Source organism: Oncorhynchus clarkii, chromosome 30 (genome assembly GCF_045791955.1).
Source record: "Oncorhynchus clarkii lewisi isolate Uvic-CL-2024 chromosome 30, UVic_Ocla_1.0, whole genome shotgun sequence".
NCBI lineage: Eukaryota > Metazoa > Chordata > Actinopteri > Salmoniformes > Salmonidae > Oncorhynchus > Oncorhynchus clarkii.
In genome coordinates this window covers 38,704,462-38,723,112 of record NC_092176.1, presented here as the reverse complement: position 1 = coordinate 38,723,112, position 18,651 = coordinate 38,704,462, and the positions used below count along the sequence as shown (strand labels likewise).

Sequence of the window (18,651 nt, the reverse complement as noted above, 5' to 3'; positions counted from 1 at the left end):
AGTAACCTCTCTCTTAAAGCTCATTGGAGGAGAAGATCCAATGTCCCTCTCATGGACCTCCTCCAATGATCTTTAAGAGGAATTGAGGAAACAAGGAGGGAGGAAGCAAGGATTTGAGAGCTAGTAATGTTTTCATAACCAGACAGCCCAATGTCTCCATAAAGGGGTTACTTGTTCTTTACAAGGCCTTCATCCCAAATGGAACCCTATTCCCTATATAGTGCACTACTTTAGACCAGGGCCCATAGAGTGGGTAGCGCACTACACAGGGAATAGGGTGTCATTTGGAAGGGTCAAGGAACTAATATCTCAAATCAAATCAAATGTATTTATAAAGCCCTTCTTACATCAGCTGATATATCAAGGTGCTGTACAAAAACCCATCCTAAAACCCCAAACAGCAAGCAATGCAGGTGTAGAAGCACGGTGGCTAGGAAAAACTCCCTAGAAAGGCCAGAACCTACGAAGAAACCTAGAGAGGAACCAGGCTATGAGGGGTGGCCAGTAGTTGTCGAGGGTGCAACAGGTCAGCACCTCAGGAGTAAATGTCAGTTGGCTTTTCATAGCCGATCATTCAGAGTATCTCAGAGTATCTCTGGGACAGGTAGCACGTCCGGTGAACAGGTCAGGGTTCCATAGCCGCAGGCAGAACAGTTGAAACTGGAGCAGCAGCACGACCAGGTGGACTGGGGACAGCAAGGAATCATCAGGCCAGGTAGTCCGGAGGCATGGTCCTAGGGCTCAGGTCCTCCAAGAGAAGAGAGAGAGAAAGAAAGAAAGAAAGAAAGAAAGAAAGAAAGAAAGAAAGAAAGAAAGAAAGAAAGAGAATTAGATTCACACAGGACACCGGATAGGACAGGAGAAGTACTCCAGATATAACAAACTGACCCTAGCCCCCCGACACATAAACTACTGCAGCATAAATACTGGAGGCTGAGACAGGAGGGGTCGGGAGACACTGTGACCCCATCCGACGATGCCCCCGGACAGGGCCAAACAGGCAGGATATAACCCCACCCACTTTGCCAACGCACAGCCCCCACACCACCAGAGGGATATCTTCAACCACCAACTTACCATCCTGAGACAAGGCCGAGTCTAGCCTACAAAGATCTCCTCCACGGCACAACCCAAAGGAAGGGGGAGGGTTGTGCTGAGTTACTTATCATCTGTCATGATGATGTATTCCCACGGCAACACGTTTTTCCACACCTGTGTTTGTTCAAGCTGGCCTGAAATGTGATTGGTACGCCTCGTTCCAACATTGTTTCATTTAAAACATGTTTCCTTACAGCACAAGAAGAATCCAGTTTAGCTATCTGTACATCTGGTCGGGTATACCAAAAATAGCTGAATACTACTTTCTTACTTAATCACAATCCCCAAAAACAACAACATTCGTTGCAGGGGAAAGGCTATGTTATTTAATTGTTTTACATTTTTATCTGTTGTGAAAGAGAACCAATGTTGAATCAGTGTCACGCCCTGACCTTAGAGATCCTTTTTATGTCTCTATTTTGGTTTGGTCAGGGCGTGAGTTGGGGTGGGTATTCTATGTCTTGTGTTTCTATGATTTTCTATTTCTATGTTTTGGCAGGGTATGGTTCTCATTCAGGGACAGCTGTCTATCGTTGTCTCTGATTGGGAACCATACTTAGGTAGCTTTTTTTCCCCCACCATTCTTTGTGGGAAATAGTCTTTGTTTGTTGGCACTATTGCCTTCAGCGTCACGGTTTATTGTTGGCGTCATTCTTAAATAAAGTCAAATGTGAGCTCACCACGCTGCACCTTGGTCCTCTCTTTTCAACAGCCGTGATAATCAGGAAGATGCTGCTAATTAGACACTATGACCATATACAAACACGTGGCTTAAAAGGTTTTCTTAATTTCTCTCTCTAGGAATTCCATTTTCACTAACAGAGGTTCATTTACCGTGTTGGTATCATAATTCCACAGTTTTATTGACAATTTGTGGCCAAAGACCGGTCTCCAAACTAAACATGGTAAGAGACTATGATTGAAAAGATGTAAGCCTCATTGTCAAAACACAGTAAGTGACAGAGGTTAACACATTCAATACTGCGTAAGGTAAACAGACACAGTACTTGTAAAAGATGTAACTACAGTGGGACAACCAGATCTGGGTCATATAACTGAGTCAAACTTCAAATACACAAGGTGGGAGACATCAGTGTAGACACTAATTACAATACACTAACTGTAAGGTGGAGGTGGAGTTTTGTACTGCTCAATGTTCTAGAATCTATTCTCTTATGATGAGCCTGAGGATGAGGTCAGGGGGAGGATGGTTTTTCAGCTCAGTTTGAGGAGAACGAGAAATCCATGTCAGAGGAGAGGGGTTAGATGGGGGCCGGATGTTGTTGTTGGTGAGAGCAGGCGTCCACTCTAGTTGAGGATGTAGGAATCAGGGATGTTTATAAAACCCTAGAATACTTTAATGGAGTGCTGTTTTGAAGTCACTGCGCAGCCATTCAACTCCTTGACCATTCAACTCCTATACCATTCAACTCCTACACCATTCAACTCCTACACCATTCAACTCCTACACCATTCAACTCCTTGACCATTCAACTCCTTGACCATTCAACTCCTTGACCATTCAACTCCTACACCATTCAACTCCTACACCATTCAACTCCTACACCATTGTAAAAACGATTTTAGAGGCTATAGAAATGCATGTATTATTGTCAACATTTGTTTTTGCCAAGTATATTCTATCATAGTTGCCTTAATGCATACTTTTAAACATACACATTTAAATAAAAAACTGTTATAATAAAACATTCTTTAAAGTATACTTTTTAGAGAGTACTAATGTTACTGTCCCCGCTACAACAACGAAAAACTTAAATACAAGTAATTTTGTCCGTGACATCCTGTGGAGGACTGCTCTTTATGAGGAGAACCAATATGGCGGCTGCTGGCTTCAAAGTGTCTCGTTGGCCAATACATAGCATCAGTATCAAGGGTTTATAAACATCATATGTAGGAATAGTAGAGGCCGGGTTCAATCAAATCAAATTTATTCATAAAGCCCTTCTTACATCAGCTGATGTCACAAAGTGATGTACAGAAACCCAGCTTAAAACCCCAAACAGCAAGCAATACAGGTGTAGAAGTACGGTGGCTAGGAAAAACTCCCTAGAAAGGCCAGAACCTAAGAAGAAACCTAGAGAGGACAAGAGGAGCCTAGTATTCAGTTCAGGAGAATGAGAAAGACATGTAACAGATGAGGGGTCAGACAATGGAGGAGGAGGTCTAGCTACTCTAGCTGAGTATTGTAGGCATACAGTAGTTGATGGAGGGGCTCTACTCTAGGCTAGGGGCTCCAGGGTGTAGGACTAGTACAGGGTCTACAGTAGGGGCTCTAGGGTGTAGGAGTAGTACAGGGTTTACTGTAGGGGCTCTAGGGTGTAGGAGTAGTACAGGGTTTACTGTAGGGGCTCTAGGGTGTAGGAGTAGCAGGGTTTACTGTAGGGGCTCTATGGTGTAGGACTAGTACAGTGTCTACTGTTGAGGCTCTAGGGTGTAGGAGTAGTTCAGGGTCTACTGTAGGGGCTCTAGGGTGTAGGAGCAGTTCAGGATCCCACCCTTCTTGAGGAAACATTGATGTTTCCAAGTTCCGATCTTGATGGAGCGCTCGCAGGTCCCCAGCAGGTCGTTGGAGTTGATGTCGCTGTCATACACCTCCAACCTCAAGATGTTGTTCTCATGGGCGTTGAGGAAGCTGAACTCCTCGTTCCAGCTGGGGTCATGGTTGTTGTTCTTCACCTCTGTCCTCCCGAGAAAGCCGTAAGCTCTGAACACCTGGATAATAATGAGAATGATTATGATCATAGAGTTAGATAGAGGAAACATCATGGATATAACCCGTTTGCCTATGAGGATACATTAATGTATGCTAGCATAGCACAATGACTGGAAGTCTACAGGTAAGCTAGCATACCTAGCTAGCATTAACTCGAAAAACTACCTGTAACTTCCTTCATACGGCACGCAGAGGCATAAATCTGGTATCGACGAGTTCATCTGAATCTGGGTAAAGAATCTGGGTAAAGAATCTCCAGAATCTCGCGATATCCCTTTAAAGTAGTCAACTGAGTGGGTATGGTCGTCACTAGTTACCACAGCCACAAAGTCATAAACCCCGCCTATTTTTTTTTTTGTAAAATTGGATTTTAAACCCAACCCCAACGCTAACATTAACGTTAACCAGACTGCTAACCTTATGCCTAACCCTGACCTTAAATTAATGCATACATTTTTTGTGTGGCTGTGGTATGTAGTGGAAACCAGTGCGTTGGAAGGGATCAGCGAAGGAGAGCAGATCAGGAGAGCAGATGATCAGCAGAGAGCAGATCAGGAGAGCATTGTCTCTTTCTTCAAATTGGGTTAACTATGGATTGAATTAAATTAATGACAAGATTTGGTTCAGGACTCCAGCCCCGCAGGTGGCGGTAAATTACCAATATAAGCTTTGTGAAAATTGACTTAAAAATGGACATGGCATTAATGGCGCTGCCCATGCTCAGATACAAAGACGAGTCCTCTAACTAACTCTATGAATTCTGATATTAATGCTGAAAATTATCCTAATAATTTTTAACCTTTATTTAACTAGGCAAGTCAGCTAAGAACAAATCCTTATTTGTCACGGCCGTCAAAGGAAGTTGACCAAAGCGCAGAGTGGTGAGCGTACATATTCCTTTTATTTAGGATGACGCCGACAAAAAACAATAAACAATACAAAACAACCGTGAAGCTTAAACCTCTTGAAGCTAGGGGCCAGAATTTTTATGTTTGGAAAAAATAATGTTCCCAATGTAAGCTGCCTATTTCTCAGGCCCAGATGCTAGAATATGCATATAATTGACAGATTAGGATAGAAAACACTCTAAAGTTTCCAAAACTGTCAAAATATTGTCTGTGAGTATAACATAACTGATTTTGCAGGCGAAAACCTGAGGAAATCCAACCCAGAAGTGCCTCTTATTTTGAAAAACTCCTGTTCCATAGCCTGCCTTTCCTCCATTTAAAGGGATATCAACCAGATTCCTTTTGCAAATGCTTCCATAGGGTGTGACCAGTCTTTAGACATAGTTTCAAGGTATTATTCTGAAAAATGAGCAAGATTTATCAAAACGCGTCACTGGATAGCTGAATGTCCTTCGATTAGTTCATGCGCGCGAAAGTTGTAGCTCGACATTTTCTTTATCTCTTTTATTGAATAGTTTACCATCCGGTTGAAATATTATCGATTATTTATGTTAAAAACAACCTGAGGATTGGTTATAAAAAACGTTTGACATGTTTCTACAAACTTTACAGATACTATTTGGAATTTTCGTCTGCCCTTCATGACCGCTCAAGCCTGTTGATTTCTGAACATACCAAATTGAGGTTTTTGGATATAAAAATAATATTTATCGAACAAAAGGAACATTTATTGTGTAACTGGGAGTCTCGTGAGTGCAAACATCTGAAGATCATCAAAGGTAACCAATTAATTTGATTGCTTTTCTGACTTTCGTGACCAATCTACATTGCTGCTAGCTGTTCGTAATGTTTTGTCTAGTGATCGATAAACTCACAAACGCTTGGATTGCTTTCGCTGTAAAGCATATTTTCAAAATCTGACACGATAGGTGGATTAACAACAACCTAAACTGTGTTTTGGTATATTTCACTTGTGATTTCATGAAAATTCATATTTTTTGTAATTTAAAAAAAAATGTGGCACTCTGCAATTCAGAGGTTGTTTACGAAAATGATCCCGTTAAAGGGATACGTGCGCCAAGAGTTAAGGGCTATATGCCACAAACAAAGTTAACTTCCCACACTGAAAGGAGGGAAAAGGGCTACCTAAGTATGGTTCCCAATCAGAGACAACGATAGACAGCTGTCCCTGATTGAGATCCATACCCGGCCAAAACATAGAAATACAAAATCATAGAAAACAAAAACATAGAATGCCCACCTCAAATCACACCCTGACCAAACCAAATAGAGACATAAAAAGGCTCTCTAAGGTCAGGGCGTGACATTATTTACAAAGACAAACCCTCCTCTGACCCGGACGACGCTGGGCCAATAGTACGCCGCCCTATGAGACTCCCGATCACGGCCGGTTGTGATACAGCCCGGGATCGAATAATCCTAACATCACACTGGACCCTGATCTGGACCCTGATCTCTCTTTTGAAGAACATATCAAGACCATTTCAAGGACAGCTTTTTTCCATCTACGTAACATTGCAAAAATCAGAAACTTTCTGTCCAAAAATGATGCAGAAAAATTAATCCATGCTTTTGTCACTTCTAGGTTAGACTACTGCAATGCTCTACTTTCCGGCTACCCGGATAAAGCACTAAATAAACTTCAGTTAGTGCTAAATACGGCTGCTAGAATCCTGACTAGAACCAAAAAATTTGATCATATTACTCCAGTGCTAGCCTCTCTACACTGGCTTCCTGTCAAAGCAAGGGCTGATTTCAAGGTTTTACTGCTAACCTACAAAGCATTACATGGGCTTGCTCCTACCTATCTCTCTGATTTGGTCCTGCCGTACATACCTACACGTACGCTACGGTCACAAGACGCAGGCCTCCTAATTGTCCCTAGAATTTTTAAGCAAACAGCTGGAGGCAGGGCTTTCTCCTATAGAGCTCCATTTTTATGGAACGGTCTGCCTACCCATGTCAGAGACGCAAACTCGGTCTCAACCTTTAAGTCTCTACTGAAGACTCATCTCTTCAGTGGGTCATATGATTGAGTGTAGTCTGGCCCAGGAGTGGGAGGGTGAACGGAAAGGCTCTGGAGCAACGAACCGCCCTTGCTGTCTCTGCCTGGCCGGTTCCCCTCTTTCCACTGGGATTCTCTGCCTCTAACCCTATTACAGGGGCTGAGTCACTGGCTTTACTGGGGCTCTCTCATGCCGTCCCTGGAGGGGGTGCGTCACCTGAGTGGGTTGAGTCACTGATGTGGTCATCCTGTCTGGGTTGCCCCCCCCCCCCCCCCCCCTTGGGTTGTGCCGTGGCGGAGGTCTTTGTGGGCTATACTCAGCCTTGTCTCAGGATGGTAAGTTGGTGGTTGAAGATATCCCTCTAGTGGTGTGGGGGCTGTGCTTTGGCAAAGTGGGTGGGGTTATATCCTTCCTGTTTGGCCCTGTCCGGGGGTGTCCTCGGAGTGGGCCACAGTGTCTCCTGACCCCTCCTGTCTCAGCCTCCAGTATTTATGCTGCAGTAGTTTATGTGTCGGGGGGCTAGGGTCAGTTTGTTATATCTGGAGTACTTCTCCTGTCCTATTCGGTGTCCTGTGTGAATCTAAGTGTGCGTTCTCTAATTCTCTCCTTCTCTCTTTCTCTCTCTCAGAGGACCTGAGCCCTAGGACCATGCCCCAGGACTACCTGACATGATGACTCCTTGCTGTCCCCAGTCCACCTGGCTGTGCTGCTGCTCCAGTTTCAACTGACCTGAGCCCTAGGACCATGCCCCAGGAATACCTGACATGATGACTCCTTGCTGTCCCCAGTCCACCTGACTGTGCTGCTGCTCCAGTTTCAACTATTCTGCCTTATTATTATTTGACCATGCTGGTCATCTATGAACATTTGAACATCTTGACCATGTTTTGTTATAATCTCCACCCGGCACAGCCAGAAGAGGACTGGCCACCCCACATAGCCTGGTTCCTCTCTAGGTTTCTTCCTAGGTTTTGGCCTTTCTAGGGAGTTTTTCCTAGCCACCGTGCTTCTACACCTGCATTGCTTGCTGTTTGGGGTTTTAGGCTGGGTTTCTGTACAGCACTTTGAGATATCAGCTGATGTACGAAGGGCTATATAAATACATTTGATTTGATTTGATTTGATCACACATCAGCTGTCATGGTGGACAGGTGACTCAGATGAGGAGAGATTTACCTCGACGTAGGCATCAGGGGTCCCTAGCAGGCTGCTGTGCAGGTCAGTGGCATGGAGGTTGAACACCTTGAGGACTTTAGGTTCCTCTGCAGCATAGATCTGGACCACAGTCAGAACACACACCACCAGCAGGCACCACGGGAGAGAGGAGGAGGACATGTCTCTGAGTTAGATAGGGCTTGATTCGTGGAGAGAAGACAACTAGAGAGAGAGGGGCGATAGGGAGATGAAAGGAGAAAATATAAGCACATCACCTGTTTCTCTAAGAGCATGTCACAGAGCAAGAAGAACAAGAAAAGAGAGACATTAAAATACATAAATAATTAGAAGATAGAAGGAACAGGATATATCAGGACAATACCCACTGGTCACAGTTCAAAGTCTACTTCTGATTTACATTTGGTTGTCGTTGGATTTAGGTTACATTGATTACTTTTTGCAAATTCAGAATTCCACGTTGATTCAAAGTCATCACATAGATTTTTTGTATTTTTGTGGAAACAATGTTGATTCAACCAGTTTTTGCCCAGTGAGTTCTTTACATAATGTCCATTTTCAAATCTAATACATTATAAAGTAAACTCTCATTACGTGACTCCTAAAAGGTCATAATACCTGTGTTCTGTAGAGTCTGGAGACGAGTCTGTCTGCCTCAGGGGGAAACAACCACTTATGGTTTTTCCTATGCCCTCTCACTGTTTATAAAGACCTCACCTGTGCATCCACAATATACCCTCAACATACTCAAACAGATTCTTTGTCCCAAATGACACCCTATTCCCTACATAGTGCTCTACTATTGACCAGAGCCCTATAGATCCTGGTCAAAAGTAGTGCACTATCTAGGCCAGTGTGTCATTTGGGACACAGAGGGCCAAAGGAGACAGGTGGCCTGTTCTCAGTGATGCCTCAACCAATGAGATAGCACTCTGTTGTTAAACAACAGCAACACCTACAAGTATTATTAACCTCTGATGCTGATGAATGAAGGCCAGGCTTTTGAATCAACACTTTGTGGGCTAGTTTCCTGGACACAAATTCAACTTGGTCCTGGACGACAAAGAAAAGCCCTTTCAACAGGGATTCTACATTAAGTGTGCTTTTTAAGTTCAGCATTAGGCTTAATCTGGGTATGGGAAATCAGACCTCAATGCTCATAAAGAGAAATCCATGAAAATTCAAATTCATAATCACTGACATATTAAGATAAAAAGTAAACACTTTACGTGATGAAATAAATATCCAGACTGAGACCATAATGCTGAGATGTAGGTTTCTTTATTGATGCTATTGTCATATCAGATGAGTGATCCCAATATTCAGTAGGGACAAGGTCACAGGGAGCATTTGGCATATGCTCAGTTATTGGGGTTAGTTCATTAACAAATGCACTTAAATATGATAATCAGACATTGTGATAGGGGTGAGTACATAGTATGTACGTCTCTTAGGTCAAGAGGGTGTTTGGAATGAGCGTGGGGTCAGAGGTCAAAGGTCAGCGTTGTGTAACGGTTGAGGTCCTGCTGGTCAGGGGCATAAAACAGAGTTTCATAACATTCAGTCCTGAAGACTGGGGAGTTAAAACCAATCACATTTAATAAAGCACATTGCATGTATGTCGTTGTATATGCGGGTCTAAGGAAAAACAATGCCTTTTCAAATCTGATTCCATGAAATGCATGTCGTTGTATATGCGGGTCTAAGGAAAAAAAAATAGCCTTTTCAAATCTGATTCCATGAAGGAAAAAAAGGAAGGGAAAAAAAATGAAATCAGATTTGAAATGTCATTTTACATGACTGGAGACGTTACAAGAACGTTTTTTTAATAGCACACAAATTACCAAAATGGCTACTCCGACGTCGACATACTGAGATGAGTTAAACAAATGACCCTGTCTTAAATGCAACCCTGTAGCATAGGCCAATGAAAAGTATGGATGCACAGATTGTACGAGGAGGAATTATACTTCACCAACTTTCCAGTGGCACCCAGTCATCCTGGTGCGTGTTGGTGGCAGGGAAGTCAGGCGCAGGAGAGTGAACTTGGTATAAACAGAGCAGTTTAATAAATGCTTTAAAAAAAACACAAAAAACCCAGAAAACCAATATATACAAAAATAATATAAACGGGTACAAAACCCATCACACACACCAGAACATGACTTGCACAAAACATACAACAAACAATCACCGACAAACACATGAGGGGAAACAGAGGGTTAATGTCATTTACGGGATTGAAACCAGGTGTGAAGTAAGACAAGACAAAACAAATGGAAAATGAAAAAGGGATCAGCGAAGGTTAGAAGGCTGGTGACGTCGACCGCCCGAACAAGGAGAGGGGCCAACTTCAGCGGAAGTCGTGACACATCCAAACTGTTTTTTCCCCGCAATTGCATTTTTTATATTATGAAAGGCCTTTTAGCTGCTGACTGCTGTTCATTGACAGACACATTGACGGACACATTGACAGCCACATTGACGGACACATTGACAAACACATTGACAGACACATTGACAAACACATTGACAGCCACATTGACAGACACATTGACAGCCACATTGACAGACACATTGACAAACACATTGACAGCCACATTGACAGACACATTGACAGACACATTGACAAACACATTGACAGCCACATTGACAGCCACATTGACAGCCACATTGACAGACACATTGACAAACACATTGACAGCCACATTGACAGACACATTGACAGCCACATTGACAGACACATTGACAAACACATTGACAGCCACATTGACAGCCACATTGACAGCCACATTGACAGACACATTGACAGACACATTGACAGACACATTGACAGACACAACTCAACAGTCAGCTGTTTGATATTTGCCCCAAGGCTGCCCAATTGTGGGATTCCCGACAGTAGGCCTATATGTGCTATGGCTAAATGATGCTCTCTGGTGAAGTATTTTCAATGATTTCATTTATTTCTGTACAGACAGGAGCAATTAGGCCTTTATCATTTAACAAATGTATTTGACTTGATCTGCAGCACTTACAGTTTATTGTGGCTATGTTTTCATCCCCAAGGCCAAATAATCAACACTTCTTGTTATTCAAAAAGAAAGGAGGACCAAGGCGGTCTTCATATAATTAATTACAATGCCTTTATTAGAATGGCATGTTCAATAGAAACAAAACACGACGCGTTTCGGCTGCATGGTCTTCGTCAGGGAGGACAACAAAACACGACGCGTTTCGGCTGCATGGTCTTCGTCAGGGAGGACAACAAAAAACGACGCGTTTCGGCTGCATGGTCTTCGTCAGGGAGGACAACAAAACACGACGCGTTTCGGCTGCATGGTCTTCGTCAGGGAGGACAACAAAACACGACGCGTTTCGGCTGCATGGTCTTCGTCAGGGAGGACAACAAAACACGACGCGTTTCGGCTGCATGGTCTTCGTCAGGGAGGACAACAAAACACGACGCGTTTCGGCTGCATGGTCTTCGTCAGGGAGGACAACAAAACACGACGCGTTTCGGCTGCATGGTCTTCGTCAGGGAGGACAACAAAACACGACGCGTTTCGGCTGCATGGTCTTCGTCAGGGAGGACAACAAAACACGACGCGTTTCGGCTGCATGGTCTTCGTCAGGGAGGACAACAAAAAACGAAGCGTTTCGGCTGCATGGTCTTCGTCAGGGAGGACAACAAAACACGACGCGTTTCGGCTGCATGGTCTTCGTCAGGGAGGACAACAAAACACGACGCGTTTCGGCTGCATGGTCTTCGTCAGGGAGGACAACAAAACACGACGCGTTTCGGCTGCATGGTCTTCGTCAGGGAGGACAACAAAACACGACGCGTTTCGGCTGCATGGTCTTCGTCAGGGAGGACAACAAAACACGACGCGTTTCGGCTGCATGGTCTTCGTCAGGGAGGACAACAAAACACGACGCGTTTCGGCTGCATGGTCTTCGTCAGGGAGGACAACAAAAAACGACGCGTTTCGGCTGCATGGTCTTCGTCAGGGAGGACAACAAAAAACGACGCGTTTGCACTGTCCCAATGCGCAATGGCACTGTCCCAATCAAACCGGTGCTGGAATGCTTAGGTGACCACATGATTCACATGTATTATAAACAGTGGAGTAGCCTAGTGGAGCACAATGTTATATTATTACATCATCATGTATTATAACCAGTGGAGAAGCCTAGTGGAGCACAATGTTATATTATTACATCATCATGTATTATAACCAGTGGAGAAGCCTAGTGGAGCACAATGTTATATTATTACATCATCATGTATTATAACCAGTGGAGAAGCCTAGTGGAGCACAATGTTATATTATTACATCATCATGTATTATAACCAGTGGAGAAGCCTAGTGGAGCACAATGTTATATTATTACATCATCATGTATTATAACCAGTGGAGAAGCCTAGTGGAGCACAATGTTATATTATTACATCATCATGTATTATAACCAGTGGAGAAGCCTAGTGGAGCACAATGTTATATTATTACATCATCATGTATTATAACCAGTGGAGAAGCCTAGTGGAGCACATTGTTATATTATTACATCATCATGTATTATAACCAGTGGAGAAGCCTAGTGGAGCACAATGTTATATTATTACATCATCATGTATTATAACCAGTGGAGAAGCCTAGTGGAGCACAATGTTATGAAATTACATCATCATGTTTTATAACCAGTGGAGAAGCCTAGTGGAGCACAATGTTATATTATTACATCATAGCCTAGTGGAGCACAATGTTAAATTATTACATCATCATGTATTATAAACAGTGGAGAAGCCTAGTGGAGCACAATGTTATATTATTACATCATCATGTATTATAACCAGTGGAGAAGCCTAGTGGAGCACAATGTTATATTATTACATCATCATGTATTATAACCAGTGGAGAAGCCTAGTGGAGCACAATGTTATATTATTACATCATCATGTATTATAACCAGTGGAGAAGCCTAGTGGAGCACAATGTTATATTATTACATCATCATGTATTATAACCAGTGGAGAAGCCTAGTGGAGCACAATGTTATATTATTACATCATCATGTATTATAACCAGTGGAGAAGCCTAGTGGAGCACAATGTTATATTATTACATCATCATGTATTATAACCAGTGGAGAAGCCTAGTGGAGCACAATGTTATATTATTACATCATCATGCATTATAAACAGTGGAGAAGCCTAGTGGAGCACAATGTTATATTATTACATCATCATGTATTATAACCAGTTGAGTAGCCTAGTGGAGCACAATGTTATATTATTACATCATCATGTATTATAACCAGTGGAGAAGCCTAGTGGAGCACAATGTTATATTATTACATCATCATGTATTATAAACAGTGGAGAAGCCTAGTGGAGCACAATGTTATATTATTACATCATCATGTATTATAACCAGTGGAGAAGCCTAGTGGAGCACAATGTTATATTATTACATCATCATGTATTATAACCAGTGGAGAAGCCTAGTGGAGCACAATGTTATATTATTACATCATCATGTATTATAAACAGTGGAGAAGCCTAGTGGAGCACAATGTTATATTATTACATCATCATGTATTATAACCAGTGGAGAAGCCTAGTGGAGCACAATGTTATATTATTACATCCTCATGTATTATAACCAGTGGAGAAGCCTAGTGGAGCACAATGTTATATTATTACATCATCATGTATTATAACCAGTGGAGAAGCCTAGTGTAGCACAATGTTATATTATTACATCATCATGTATTATAAACAGTGGAGAAGCCTAGTGGAGCACAATGTTATATTATTACATCATCATGTATTATAACCAGTGGAGAAGCCTAGTGGAGCACAATGTTATATTATTACATCATCATGTATTATAGCCAGTGGAGAAGCCTAGTGGAGCACAATGTTATATTATTACATCATCATGTATTATAAACAGTGGAGAAGCCTAGTGGAGCACAATGTTATATTATTACATCATCATGTATTATAAACAGTGGAGTAGCCTAGTGGAGCGCAATGGAATTTCTTAGTGACCTCAAACTTTTCGAACGGTAGTGTACACTCAGCCTCTTGCAAATTGAAGGAAAATTATGAGAATACAGAGAGATGAAATAAAAATGATTTTTGGGGAAGCTTGGCTTCCCTTGGCATCCATGAATACATGCTACTGCCTTTCACAGAAAAGTTAGCAAATAACAAATAATAGATACAAATGATATACTTACTCATGATAGACTTCAGTCTTCATAAAACAATTAATTTTTACCATATTTTTGTTGTTGTTGAAATAACAGCTAGCCTACAATTTGACAAAGAGGTGCTTATCATCTTTAGCGTGGCAGAATTCTCATCATTATTACTCACCTGTTAGTCCCAGACTCCCAGTAACCAACCAGTAACCTCTCTCTTAAAGCTCATTGGAGGAGAAGATCCAATATCCCTCCCATGGACCTTGTCCTCCAATGATCTTTAAGATGAATTGAGGAAACAAGGAGGGAGGAAGCAAGGATTTGACAGCCAGTAATGTTTTCATACACAGCCAGTCCAATGTGTCCATAAAGGGGAGGTTACTAGTTCTTTACAAGGCCTTCATCCCAAATAGCACCCTATTCCCTATATAGTGCACTACTTTAAACCAGGGCCCATAGAGTGGGTAGTGCACTACACAGGGAATAGGGTGCCATTTGGAACACAAACAGGGACTAATAGCTGAGTGACATATCATGTGTCATCATGACGTATTCCCATGGCAACATGTTTTTCCACACCCGTGTTTGTTCAAGCTGGCCTAAAATGTGTTTGGTACGCCTCGTTCCAACATTGTTTCATGTAAAACATGTTTCCTTACAGCACAAGAAGAATCCAGCTTAGCTATCTGTACATCTGGCCGGGTATACCAAAAATAGCTGAATACTGCTTTTTTACTTAATCACAATCCCCCAAAAACAACAACGTTCTTTGCAGGGGAAATGCTATATTATTTGATTGTTTACATTTTTAACTGTTGTGAAAGAGAACCAATGTTGAATAATGAAGATGCTGCTAATTAGATACTATGACAGTAAACAAACACATTTAGCTTAAAAGGTTTTCTTAATTTCTCTCTCTAGGAATTGTATTATTTTTCTCATCGAGATTCCGTTTTCTCTAACAGAGGTTCAATTACCTTGTTTAAATCATAATTCCACAGTTTTATTGACAATTTGTGGCCAAAGTCCGGTCTCCACACTAAACATGGTAATAGACTATGATTGAAAAGATGTAAGCCTCATTGTCAAATTGTAGGCTAGCTGTTATTTCTATAACATGAATATGGTAATTTGGTATTTCAGTGAAGAACTAGAGAGAGCCAGACTGAGACCATTGTGCAGGGAAACAAGATTTGTATTAATTGATGTCATACTAAAGTGAGGATCAGAGCAGGCCAGACACAGTGACAGCAGGCCAGACACAGTGACAGCAGGCCAGACACAGTGACAGCAGGCTAGACACAGTGACAGCAGGCCAGACACCAGTGAGTGACAGATGTTAACTCATTCACTACTGCAGTTCTAAGGTAAATGTGTAGACACTAATTACAATGAACTAACTGTAGGGGGGAGGTGGAGTTTTGTACTGCTCAATGTTCTAGAATCGAGTCTGTTATGATGAGCCTGAGGATGAGGTCAGGGGGAGGACGGTTTTTCAGCTCAGTTTGAGGAGAATGAGAAATCCATGTCAGAGGAGAGGGGTTAGATGAGGGCCGGATGTTGTTGTTGGTAAGAGCAGGCGTCCACTCTAGTTGAGGGTGTAAGGAATCAATAATGTGTATAAAACCCTAGATGACTAACATTGGCCGCTGTTTGGAAGCCACTGCGCAGCCATTCAACTCCTTCACCATTCAACTCCTTCACCATTGTAAAAACTATTTGGGATTATATAGAAATGCATTTATTGTTGTCAACATTTGTTTTTGCCAAGTATAATCTATTATATATGCCTTAATGCATACTTTTAAAGTATAATAAAGTAGCGTTTTTAGAGAGTACCAATGTTACTGTCCCCGCTACAACAAAGAAAGACTTAAATACAAGTAATTTTGTCCGTGACATCCTATGGAGGACTGCTCTTTATGAGGAGAACCGATATGGCGGCGGCTGGCTTCAATAAGGTTTGATTTGATTTGATTTGGAATGAGAAAGCAATGTAACGGACAAGGGAGGAGAAGGGACAAGGGAGGAGGAGGTCTAGCTACTCTAGCTGAGTATTGTTGGATTGCAGTAGTTGATGGAGGGGCTCTATGCTAGGCTAGGTGCTCTAGGGTGTAGGGTAGGACTAATACAGGGTCTACTGTAGAGGCTCTAGGGTGTAGGAGTAGTACAGGGTCTACTGTAGGGGCTCTAGGGTGTAGGACTAGTACAGGGTCTACTGTAGAAGCTCTAGGGTGTAGGACTAGTACAGGGTCTACTGTAGAGGCTCTAGGGTGTAGGAGTAGTACAGGGTCTACTGTAGGGGCTCTAGGGTATAGGAGTAGTACAGGGTCTACTGTAGAGGCTCTAGGGTGTAGGAGTAGTACAGGGTCTACTGTAGGGGCTCTAAGGTGTAGGAGTAGTACACGGTCTACTGTAGAGGCTCTAGGGTGTAGGAGTAGTACAGGGTCTACTGTAGGGGCTCTAGGGTATAGGAGTAGTACAGGGTCTACTGTAGAGGCTCGAGGGTGTAGGAGTAGTTCAGGATCCCGCCTGTCTTCAGGAAACATTTATGTTGCCAAGTTCCAATCTTGATGGAGCTCTCGCAGGTCCCCAGCAGGTCGTCGAAGAGCACGTCACTGTCGTACACCTCCAACCTCAAGATGTTGTTCTCACGGGCGTTGAGGAAGCTGAACTCCTCCTTCCAGCTGGGGTCATGGTTGTTGTTCTTCACCTCTGTCCTCCCGAGAAAGCCGTAAGCTCTGAACACCTGGATAATAATGAGAATGATTATGATCATAGAGTTAGTTAGAGGAAACATCATGGATATAACCCGTTCGCCAATGAGGATACACTACTGTATGTTAGCATAGCACAATGACTGGAAGTCTACAGGTAAGCTAGCATACCTAGCTAGCGTTAGCTCAAAAAACTACCGGTAACTTCCTTCATACGGCACTCAGAGGCATAAAAATGGTATCGACGAGTTCATCTGACTCTGGGTAAAGAATCTGGGTAAATAGAAAAAAAGAATCTCCAGAATCTCGCGGTATCCCTTTAAAGTAGTCAACTGAGTGGGTATGGTCGTCACTAGTTACCAGAGCCACAAAGTCATAAACCCCACCTATATCTACAATTTATCTTCGTAAAAATCTGATTTTAAACCCAACCCCAACCCTAACATTAACGGTAACCACACGGCTAATCTAATGCCTAACCCTAACCTTAAATGAATGCATCATTTTTTTTTGTGTCCGTGGCATCTTGTAGAAACCAGTGGGTAATCCTATGGGTTGGGAGTGATCAGCCAAGGAGAGCAGATGATCAGCAGAGAGCAGATCAGGAGAGCATTGTCTCTTTCTTCAAACTTTGGATTTAATTAAATTAATGACACACGATTTGGTTCAGGACTCCAGCCCTGCTGGTGGCAGTAAATTACATATATAAGCTTTGTGAAAATTGACTACTTAAAAATGGAGATGGCTTTAATGGTGCTGCCCATGCTCAGATACAAAGACGAGTCCTCTAACTAACTCTATGAATTCTGATATTAATGCTGAAAATTATCCTCATTTTTTAAACCTTTATTTAACTAGGCAAGTCAGTTTAAGAATAAATTCTTATTTACAATGACAAACCCTCCTCTGACCCGGACGACGCTGGGACAATAGTACGCCGCCCAATGAGACTCCCGATCACGGCCGGTTGTGATACAGCCCGGGATCGAATAATCCTAACATCACACATCAGCTGTCATGGTGGACAGGTGACTCAGGTGAGGAGAGATTTACCTCGACGTAGGCATCAGGGGTCCCTAGCAGGCTGCTGTGCAGGTCAGTGGCATGGAGGTTGAACACCTTGAGGACCATAGGTTCCTCTTCTGCATAGATCTGGACCACAGTCAGAACACACACCACCAGCAGGCACCACGGGAGAGAGGAGGAGGACATGTCTCTCAGTCTGATAGGGCTTAATCCGTGGAGAGAAGACAACTAGAGAGAGAGGGGGGATAGGGAGATGAAAGGAGAAAATATAAGCACATCACCTGTTTCTCTAAGAGCATGTCACAGAGCAAGAAGAACAAGAAAAGAGAGATATTAAAATACATAAATAATTAGAAGATAGAAGGAACAGGATATATCAGGACAATACCCACTGGTCACAGTTCAAAGTCTACTTCTGATTTACATTTGGTTGTCGTTGGATTTAGGTTACATTGATTACTTTTTGCAAATTCAGAATTCCACGTTGATTCAAAGTCATCACATAGATTTTTGTGGAAACAATGTTGATTCAACCAGTTTTTGCCCAGTGAGTTCTTTACATAATGTCCATTTTCAAATCTAATACATTATAAAGTAAACTCTCGTTACGTGACTCCTAAAAGGTCATAATACCTGTGTTCTGTAGAGTCTGGGGACGAGTCTGTCTGTCTTAGGGGGAAACAACCACTTATGGTTTTTCCTATGCCCTCTCACTGTTTATAAAGACCTCACCTGTGCATCCACAATACACCCTC

At 42.5% G+C, this 18,651-nt stretch overlaps 2 protein-coding genes across 2 annotated transcripts; both read right to left on the bottom strand.

Annotated features, from left to right (window-relative positions):
- Positions 1 to 3,078: 3,078 nt before the first annotated feature.
- LOC139389954 (perforin-1-like) lies at positions 3,079 to 8,140 on the bottom strand. The gene is made up of 2 exons (XM_071137003.1): positions 7,944 to 8,140; positions 3,079 to 3,831 (listed from the first exon to the last, which is right to left on the bottom strand). Exons 1-2 carry the CDS (start codon positions 8,100 to 8,102, stop codon positions 3,571 to 3,573), a joined length of 420 nt encoding a protein of 139 aa, XP_070993104.1. The 5' UTR covers positions 8,103 to 8,140; the 3' UTR covers positions 3,079 to 3,570.
- Positions 8,141 to 16,527: 8,387 nt separating this feature from the next.
- On the bottom strand, positions 16,528 to 18,120 carry LOC139390032 (perforin-1-like). Its single transcript, XM_071137143.1, has 2 exons — positions 17,924 to 18,120; positions 16,528 to 16,902 (listed from the first exon to the last, which is right to left on the bottom strand). The coding sequence occupies exons 1-2, from the start codon at positions 18,080 to 18,082 to the stop codon at positions 16,642 to 16,644; spliced, it is 420 nt and encodes a 139-aa protein (XP_070993244.1). The 5' UTR covers positions 18,083 to 18,120; the 3' UTR covers positions 16,528 to 16,641.
- Positions 18,121 to 18,651: the final 531 nt, after the last annotated feature.

What these genes read in the sequence shown, in the direction of transcription:
- LOC139389954 (XM_071137003.1), bottom strand. Translation starts at nt 8,102, where the DNA reads ATGTCCTCCTCCTCTCTCCCGTGGTGCCTGCTGGTGGTGTGTGTTCTG. An exon ending in CCCCTGATGCCTACGTCGAG is followed by an intron (nt 3,832 to 7,943) that starts GTAAATCTCTCC and finishes ATTATTATCCAG; the next exon opens with GTGTTCAGAGCTTACGGCTT.
- LOC139390032 (XM_071137143.1), bottom strand. Translation starts at nt 18,082, where the DNA reads ATGTCCTCCTCCTCTCTCCCGTGGTGCCTGCTGGTGGTGTGTGTTCTG. An exon ending in CCCCTGATGCCTACGTCGAG is followed by an intron (nt 16,903 to 17,923) that starts GTAAATCTCTCC and finishes ATTATTATCCAG; the next exon opens with GTGTTCAGAGCTTACGGCTT.